Source organism: Mercenaria mercenaria, chromosome 12, assembly GCF_021730395.1.
Source record: "Mercenaria mercenaria strain notata chromosome 12, MADL_Memer_1, whole genome shotgun sequence".
Lineage (NCBI taxonomy): Eukaryota > Metazoa > Mollusca > Bivalvia > Venerida > Veneridae > Mercenaria > Mercenaria mercenaria.
The window spans coordinates 70,429,014-70,439,237 of NC_069372.1; the positions used below are offsets into that span (position 1 = coordinate 70,429,014).

Genomic DNA, 10,224 nt, shown 5'->3' on the forward strand with positions numbered 1-10,224 from the left:
TTGGACCCATTGATGACCAAACTAATTTGTAGAATGTTTGAAACATGTTAATGTTTAATAACCGTATTTTGACTTGATTTAAGCTCCGACATATAGCTGGACGTGGTTTATCTACACATGCAAATCTAAATAAAAACATAAATGCGGGTTGACAATGATTGATATTTATTCTGGGCTGATTCTATTGGGGTACAAGATGACAACTATATGTAAACGTAAGTCAGACCTTTTTACTAGAAACGTTTACGTCGCCAAAATCTCTTCACAAGGCCTTGTATCGGAAATCTGTTATGTTTGAATGATTCTCTTGCTATTGTAATAGACTGCATTCCGTCGTTTACGGTTTATCTGAGAGATGGCCTGGCGTGTTCAATTTGAAGCCAATAACTTATTGTTAACTTGTCTTCTGATTGTATTGGGTTTTATTTGCACGGACGCCCTAAAACAGAAATGAAATAAACGTAGCAGCTTTGGAATACTGTTTGTAACAATAAACATAAATAATAGCTCCGTGCAGTTTATTCTGATTAATTGTATAAATACTCCAAACTAAAAGCCTAACAAATCTAGCAATAAATTTAGTCGCGGAGGACTATACTTTTGATTACAAAAAAGTAAGTACTGTTTCGTTAGCTGTTACATATTAATTTAGAATTTTATTTATTCTAGTAACAGGTTTCAGAAAAGTAATGGAAAGGATAGTTACAAGTAAAAACTTATTTTGAAAGAGTGATTCATTTGCAGAAGAAGAACCTTATTTGTCGTTTATAACATGACTAGAATATAAGTTGTCATATATTATTATTACTATCAAAGTAGATCTAATTGTTTAGGCTAATAGTCTCAGATACTGCGTATTTTTACATGTACTCTCCGTTTACTATTTCGGAGTAATGGAGAAGCAATGTTCTGTTATGTTAAATGATACACGATTATACGTAACTGCATGTTGTTACGGTCGTACTACTGTAAACATAATTCACAGACAGGCAACGACTGTACTATGCTACTTACGTTCTCCAAATTCAGTCATTTGGTATTCTTTTCAAACTCTATATTTGGCTACATTGATTTGGATAAGACTGTCTGATATTTTGTTCTACAGACATAACTGCCTTTAGATGAGATACATCAACGTGAACTGAATATGAACTGAACATAATCTCTCATTACTGTACTGTGGGCATTTGGCATCCTTATATAAGCGGCTTGGACAAAGTTTATAAATCATTTTTTCTGAATTTAAAAATTGTTCTATCTACCAGTGACGAATTTATTCAAAAGATGTATACCAAAATGATAAAGTTTGTTAAATATGGTCATGTAACTAATTGGACCCTTAAACTTAGATGACCAAACTAATTTGTAGAATTTTGAAACATGTTAATGTATTACAACCATATTTTATTCATGTCAATTACTTGGATTTACAGTTTCTTAATTTCTTACTGAAAGTGATAGCATAATTAATTCTTATACAAATTAAATACTGAAACAGTACTCAATAGACAGAAAAGATTATTAGACAGGCGTCTTTAAAATCCTTCATTTATTTCATCTATCTGTCATTAATACTCCTTAAAACGTGTAACTGGTTTCCGTGGCCGAGTGGTTAAGGTCGCTGACTTCGAATCACTTGCACCTCACAGATGTGGTTTCGAGCATAACTCGGGTCGTTGAATTCTTTATGTGAGGAACAATCTAGCTGGCTTAGAGAAGGTTGGTGGTTCTACCTAGGTGCCTGCCAATGGTGAAATAATGCACGGAGGGACGCCTGGAGTCTTTCTCCACCATCAAAGCTGGAAAGTGGTCATATGACCTATAGTTGTGTCGTTGCGATGTTGAACCCAACAAAACAAACTTTAATATATGTGGCACTTTATAAAATTATTTAACATTATCTCTTATCTCTGTCTCTGTTGTGAGACGTAAAAGTATCACTACTTGATCAAACTCTGCGAAATAAATGCTCCGAAATACAACTGGACATGATTTTTATCCAAACAGACACGCAAATCTAAACACATATGTGAGGTGAAAATACTTGAGGTTTAAGAACAAGAGGCTTTACTGTTTCCCTATCAACTTTGTGTTGATGTAAGTCAGACCTTATTTCTAGAAAAATTTACGTCGCCAAAATCTCTTGACAAGGCCTCGTATCGGAAATCTGTTATGTTTGAATGATTCTCTTGCTACTGAAATAGACTGTATTCCGTCGTTTACGGTTTATCTAAGAGATGGCCTGGCGTGTTCAATTTGAAGCCAATAACTTATTGTTAACTTGTCTTCTAATTGTGGAATTTGGAATTTGGAATACTGTTTGTAACAATAAACATAGATAATAAACCTTGAATTTTATTCTGATTAATTGTAAGAAAATTCTCCAAACTAAAATGCTAAACAGTTCGGGAAATAACTTTGTCGTAAAGGATTACATTTAATGTAATAAAGAATAAGTATTGTGCCGTTAGCTACTATATATTATCATAAAATCTAATTCACTCTGGTAAAAGGCTTCAAAAAGCCATAGTAAGGATAGGTGCAAATAAGTGCCCATTTCAAGGAGTACTCGTTTATAACATGACTAGAAAGTAAATCGTAATGCAATACAACTCATTGTTATATGAATTAGTAGTCTCGGATAATATCAAATATGACTTGCAAAGATCATGTTATATGCCCGTTGTACATGTATAGTCTTTCAGTTTACGTCTCATGTGAATAAGTAGTAGATTATACGACCATACAAATAAGTAGAACATTGTTGATACATGTTAGAGGAAGATCATTATAAAGTCAGTGGAACAGATTGTATTAGACCATATATTATAATCTGTAAATTTTCTGGGCTATATTTCACCAAGGATAACATAAAACCTTCACAGAAAACTTTCCTGCTCCACTAGGGCATGCACATTAATGATAAGTTTACATTTCAAAGAAAATATAATTATAATTTGGGTTCATTTCAACAAAAGATAGCTTATATTTAGCTTATATTCACACTAAAATATTTGTTTGTTTCGCTCGCAGGCAGTTTTCAATTTTATCAAATAAATAATAACTTTGGTTTTATTCAAAGAAGCCGACAGTTATGTTATATCTTAAAATTCATATATGATATTTCTAAGTCTTCAGGGTAATAGGTATCCAGTTTCAGAATATTTACCGCTTCATAGTTTATATGCAAAGCTTCTCTGTTTCATATACGGATACATTTATGTCATATTTGTATATGTATATTCTTAAAAAGTTTCATAACAATATATTTCAAATTTCTTTAATTGGAATTGCAAAATCCCGTCCTAAGTAAATAACCGTTCTTGTAAAATAATGAATTAGTCAGCACACTTTTCTATCGGGATAGATAACCGAGTCTAACGAGTCGTCACTTTAATATTTCATACACATCTTTGTTCGTAATTATTGTATATTAATTGGACATATGCTGTTTGCATCATATAGAATTTGATAGTGTGAATAGTTACTTTATAGATTGTTTGCATACAAAATAGTGACTGGTAGTATAGATGGTTCCCACACAACCCAGTGTTAACGTTGCTAAGACCCTATCTGCAGACAATCTAGTTGCCCAGTTCTCTCCAAAAGACCTCATATCGGAAATCTGTAACGTCTTGCAACTTGAATAGATTGTATTTCGTCGATTGCGAGTTATCAGAGAGAAGGACTTGCGTGTTCAATTTGATGCCACAAAGTCTTTTGACTGATTAGGACTTTATTTGTGCGGACACAATAAATAATACATATCTATAGAAAAAGTTTTCAAAAGAAGATAAAACAGATATAAATAAACAATTTTAACATTTGTGATTGAAGCCTTTACATGTAATGTAGTAGTAAATTTCTCGAGAAGAACCTAACCAAAATCAGACTCTTTATTTAATGACATGTACTGCTTCATCAGTACCAAAGATATGTTTGTTAACATTAAAATATTCAATCACAATTTTTTTTATTTACTTTTACGCCACTTGTACAGATAAAGTAAAACAAGAAATTACTGAAGATTGTGTTATTTGGTACTCGGATGAATTCAAGTCAACCGATAGGAAAAAGTTTCTATCCATGGAAAAGTGCATGTATTGCTATTTCTTTTATATGTCTTTTATGTATTACTAGAAAAAATGTTTGAATATGGCTTTATGTAAAAATAACAATTCGGCGTAAGCCTTATAAGGGCCTAGGAAAATTTTGGCATAAATTATAGTGTTCTATACAATTTCCCAATACAAATAGTTTGTTTAAAAAAAATAAAATAAGTGACTGATGTTATCTAAAATTGAAATTAAGAAATATACTTTTATATTAAAGGAGATAATATTTCTAACAGGAACTTAATTGAACGTAACAGGTTTTGTGTTCCATAAATAAATCCTTAAGAGAATAGAGGAAAAAATGAAAAACTGTTGCTTCAACGTGAATGACAAGTTTTAATTTTTGTTTTCTGTTACAGATATTCTGAACGCTAAAAATATTGTCAGATAATGCAGTAGGGCATGCAGGTTCCGTATGGAAATTGTGAAATATTGGAAAATAATAACGAGACTATACAGTGTTTGCAGAGAAAACATCAGTCTTCAATAAACTGGGCAAATAATATTCCTGAGCAATACTGTTTTCTGCTTGCCGTATCTTAGATATAGAACCAGATATCACCCTAGTGATTGTCCTGCTGGGAGAAGTGCTTTATGTGCCAAAACATAACAAATGGATTAGACCTGCGCAATTTGTACTGGTGATCAAACTATGCGCATCAATATTCACTTGCGGTGTATATATTAAATAGTTATAAAACTGTTTTATTTTCTGCAAATAAGTCGGTTTATCATTTTAATCGTGTGTACTTTATTAATAATTATAATGAGTGATATCAAGCACCAAATACATGGATTGCTATTTTTTCAGGCAATCTGAACACAGGGTAGTGTGATTTCTACAAGTTGTAAATCCTTATTTTATTGATAAATTAATTACTTGCAGAACAATTATGGAATACATGTGGTTATGGAAAAATATGTTTCGAATGTGCAGTCTGAAAGCATGAACTATGTGCACTACATCTGGATTCTTTTATCCATTCTCGTGTCTGTCACAAGTTCGTTTTGTTTCCTCCAGCCGGAGTGGATAGTTCATCCCAATGTCCTCAATGCATTTGGAATATATGCTTTCTGTGTCGGTAATACAGAGTCTGTGAAATTGTCACGGACGTGTGGATTTTATGGAGGCCGCTTTGGATTCGGGAATATACCGTGTACTATATGGCAGGCGGCGTGTCTGTTGTACGGCGGCGGATCATTGTTTACATGTTTTGGGGCTTTATGTTCCCTATCAACAATGTGTGTGCGGACAGGCTGGGATAAAACATTGGTTCTGGCGACTAGATATCTGCAAATATCTTCAGGTAAACCTTTGTTTAATTTTATTACTCAAATACGTTGAAATCTTAAATAGAAGTAAATGAGGCTTGAATCAGACTAAATTAAAGACCGTACAAACGATGAATGACAATGATCCTAGATTTCATTTCAGTCCAGCTGGACGTACAACGCCTGGTAATTTGATGAATTTGAACAAAGTTTTAAACAATGAAACAACTTGATCTATGCGAAAATAATATATGATTTTAGGCATTATATATGTAAAAGAATCGCTTAAAAATACATTTATCACTTGAAGCTGATACACTGTGAGTGTACGGTTTATATGTTTGTAGAACAAAATATTATTTTCTTTAATTCATTCTTTCTTAAATTCAAGAAAACGGAATATAAATCTATTTTAAAGAAATTTTAGAAGTCTTGAGTTTCATAATACAACGTGTCCCATGTGGTTCTGGGACGATCTGTGTATGAAAAGAATTGGAACTGCTGCCTTACCCTTGCATGATCCTAAGAGGCGACTAATAGGGTCTTAACACTTGGTTTTGCTGTAACTCTATGATTCCAGCAGGCAGATATGCAGATTTTGATTCAATACCACGTGTTTTTATTTCGATGTAAATGAGATATGAAACCAAAATTTGTAGTCCTGTTTGGCGCCATATAACTATACTGTGTTGGCGCGCCGTAAAACCCAAATATATAAATATATATCATAATACAACGTCTCTGCAATACTTTCTTCAAACACTATCATTACTTACACCTAAGGATATGTCGGTATTCTTTTATCTGTACCTTTTAATTAAAAACGCATGCCAAAAAGTCAACAAATTAACCTGTGAGATGTACTAGTTTATCAACATTACAAAAAATGGATATTGAATTACTGTGTAAATTAATTCAACAATCGCTTTGAAAGTGGTCCCTTGATGTTTGGGTGTGTCATTATATTATAAACTGCGTAATTCTTTTTAATTCTTTCAGGATTTTTGTAGTGCATGATACCAGAATGGGTTTCAGTCTGCACAACCAATAATAAAACATAATTCCAAATGAAATTTGTCTTCGTATTTTTAGGCTATTGTTATGTCTGTATTATAAAAAAAGAACATTGGAAGCACCCAATTATAATGTCTACTCCCTGAGTTTAATGGAGTTTGTTCCTGAAAAACAAGCCATGTCGTTATGCAACTAATACTCGATAGAATAATATTATATGAAAATAACAAAATGTGCAAACGTTTAGCTTAAGCTACAGCCACACATGCGGATATGTCCGTGCGTTGAGGTACGGTGCGGATGGGAATGATCTGTGGGGGATTGGACACGGATAAGTACGGAGCAGTAAGTCTTAGTACGGGAAAATTGGTGAGAAACGGGGAACAAAAAGATACAGGACGCGAATAACTACGGAAAGGTACGGCGTACTACGTTGAACTACGTTTTACTGCGCCTGACAACTTGCCCAGCGCGTGGACGGATCTGCGGTGAACTACGTTGAACTATGCTTTAGTACGGACTGCCTCGGATCACCACGTTAAGCTACGGATCAATAAGCTTTACTACGTTCGCATTAAGGTTTAGTAGCGGGTCGGTAAGTTTCATATAAATTGGGCCACGCGTAGCCAGCGTTTTCATTACGATTATCTTTGACATCAAGTCAAACTACGGCAAGGTACGTTTCAGTACGGATAACTACGTTTAGTACGTTTAACTACGGATGAATAAGTTTCGGCCAAGTTGGACTAAGTCACGCTCAAATGGCTACGGATCGCTCAAACTTTTGTGCATGTTCAAAAGTTGGAGAAACTTGCCAGTTGTGAGTACGTCTTGAATACGTTTTGACCAAGTGTCAATACGGATTGATACGGATTACTACTTTGAGGTACGGCACAGGTACGGATCGATACGGATAACTACGTTTCTGTCCGTGGCTAAACGTAGCTATCCGCGCCGTATGTGTGACTGGGGTATAAAACACACCTTTAAGTAAACGGAGTCAACCAGATTGTCCTAAAGCATCATATTCTTTCAATAATTAGATTTCTGTTTATTTTGGGCACATGGACTTGAAATGTAATTAATTTCGCTTGCTATGTTTGATTTAAGTATCTAGTCGATATCAATCAGATTTCTGTAACAATAGACTGCTTCTTGTATCCCGTCATGTCTCTCATCTTTTGTTGTGCACTTAACCACATTTAAAATACGCTATTCAGCATTGATATTTCTAATGTGGTGTTAAAACAGACTGTGCGTGTGAGGTGTTGCATATTTCATTACCTCTCGTGAACAGACTTAATCAAACCGAATTTGCTATTATTCTACTTGGTTGCATTCTGTGCTTCTAAAGGATCTGTTAACAATTGATTGCTTACCTGATATTTTATTTATATTAAATTTCTTCCTAAACATTTATTTACAAAGACTTTTCTCAGATCGATCTGACTTTTGCACAAAACAACAAACACCTGCTTTTTAAAGCTTTAAATAATTACTAGTATTATACACAACCTTGAATAAAGTGTGCTTAGTTCAACAAGTTAATTAAAGTTTTTGCCTTTAACTTACTTATTTACGTCTAGGAGCTGGTATTTAAGAATCCAGATTGATTAACTTCCTGACGTTTATAACTGAAATAAGTTTCAAATCGTATGTGTAAAAGCAAACGTACGTTAAACGTCTATAGGGATGTTTTATGTACACCGCTTTATTGTCAAATTTATACAATTACAAGGCGGATATCTGTGAAACAAAATTATCTGTTAATGGTTTGTTTCCAGCAGATATTTAAAAGGCAATCATTGGTATCCTTAATAACAACTTTCAACATAAAGCAAATAGGGATTCACTTTGAATCATTCATTTACACAAGCAAGCTTTCTTCCAGGAAGAGAAACGTTTGCATTACAATAACAATATATTCCACGACAGAATTGACAAAATAAACAGCAGGGAAAAAATGAAGAGCTATAAAACAAACTTAACAGATTTCTTATATTTTTCATTTTAGTTTTCTTGATGACTTCTGGACTACTTGTGTATCCACTTGGATTTGACTCCAGTTACTTCCGGTTGTATTGCGGTGCAGGCGCTGATGTGTACAACTCGGGCATCTGTCATCTAGGTTGGACGTACGTTCTGGCTATAGTTGGGGCTGCAGTTTCAATATTCTGTCCAATCCTGTCCTATTTCAGTGCGGACGAAAGCTCAACCAGCGATGGACTCGACTACAAAATATAATGGAAAGGTCAGAAAGGTCAAAAGGAGTTCTTATGTCAGGGGCTTTAGTGTACTCGCATGGCCGTTTAACCGTTATTACATTGGCAAAATTTATCAGTGCATCTTAATAGATTATTGTACATTCCGGTATCATTTCGGTAGAAAGTTCCATACTCTCTAAGTGTAAAAATGTTTCAAGTAATCATTCCTTTGCAACTACAATAAGTAATCAGTGGTAAAGGTTATCCTCGATGTGCTTTGGATACTTAGCCATTGTCATTGCGCAAGTTGAAATACGATGAAATAGATGAAAATGGGTTTACTTAATAATGTTTAAAATTAATGATATAAATCTTCTGTGAAGATAAGTAATACTCATTTTCATATATGATAACACTTCTATTACTTTCACACATGCGTACCAGTTTATCGACACCAATTTATTATGCAGAAAATCCGGGATACAGCGGAACACGCAAATGAACCTCATGAAAATCATTCTGATAATTCTGGTATCTATACCACAAGATGACAGATGGACAATTTAGGCCCTCCCAGGATAAATGTGTTTTCACAACTTCATCAGTAAACTTATTTAGTCAATCTCTTTTCAGCATAGCTTTAAAAACAAAATGTTAATGCATTATACACATTGTCTTGACCTAACATATGTCACTGTCAGTTTGTAACTAAATACTTGTATTTCTCAATTTTTGCATGCAAATCATGTATAATTTCCATCATGGAAAAACAAAAGAATACAGTTATTCCGTGGCACGTCTTTAAAAGTATTGACTTACAAGAAATATAACATAAAAGCTAGCTCAAAACATTAGAGGTCTTGGGCCGTCAGTTATATAAAATTCAGAATAAAAATCCGAGTAGAAAACAAACGGAGAAATTTAAAAATCAATGCAGATATCTTTATCTTGTCTGTATACAGCTATGTGTTTTATATGTAAATTAAGACAAATTGTTTGTCTTCACGTGTGTTCAGTGCGAAGAGAGATATAAATCTTTCTTTTAAACAGTTTTATTTTGGTTTTCTTTGTAAATTTTATGCCAAGTGTTATGTATGAACATGAATCTATATTCAAGCATTTGTTTACTGGAAGTCAATTAAACAATGAAAATAAACAAGTATTGACTCTGTATGTGATTCCAGAATACAAAATCAAAAGCCACTAAAGCTTTTGGAAAAATGAAAAAAAAGAATACATTATATAGTGCCACATTTTTTATATTTTTACATTCAGTTTTTGTAAAAGGCAGAGAATCAACTAAAAGTTTGTAAGAAGATTAACTGTGCCGCTAAACTGGCCTACATAAGTCCGGTAAGAGTTTTACAGTTTTACTTAGACAATATGGTATGACTTCTATAAAACGATTTTGTCATATGTTTTCGAGATTGTACATGTTGTCTGAAAACTGCGTTTTACATTGACGCTATTGTTTAATATTTACTGGTAGATCAACTTTATATGCAAATGTGAACTACAATGTATATATAATTGTTAAGTTCCCTGAGGGTGGAAGCAAGATCTTTTCAAATTTTTAGATTTGTTTAATAATGTCAATTTGATGGCAAGAAATGTATTTT

General features: G+C 33.5%; 1 protein-coding gene across 1 annotated transcript; it reads left to right on the forward strand.

Annotated features, from left to right (window-relative positions):
• Positions 1-357: 357 nt before the first annotated feature.
• Positions 358-9,776, forward strand: LOC123535256 (LHFPL tetraspan subfamily member 7 protein-like). Its single transcript, XM_045317844.2, has 3 exons — positions 358-614; positions 4,475-5,422; positions 8,416-9,776. Exons 2-3 carry the CDS (start codon positions 5,026-5,028, stop codon positions 8,643-8,645), a joined length of 627 nt encoding a protein of 208 aa, XP_045173779.1. The 5' UTR covers positions 358-614; positions 4,475-5,025; the 3' UTR covers positions 8,646-9,776.
• Positions 9,777-10,224: the final 448 nt, after the last annotated feature.

Bases quoted from the DNA above. Each gene is read 5' to 3' on its own strand.
- LOC123535256 (XM_045317844.2), top strand. From the start codon at position 5,026: ATGGAAAAATATGTTTCGAATGTGCAGTCTGAAAGCATGAACTATGTG. The intron at 5,423-8,415 runs GTAAACCTTTGT...TTTTCATTTTAG, and splicing joins ATATCTGCAAATATCTTCAG to TTTTCTTGATGACTTCTGGA.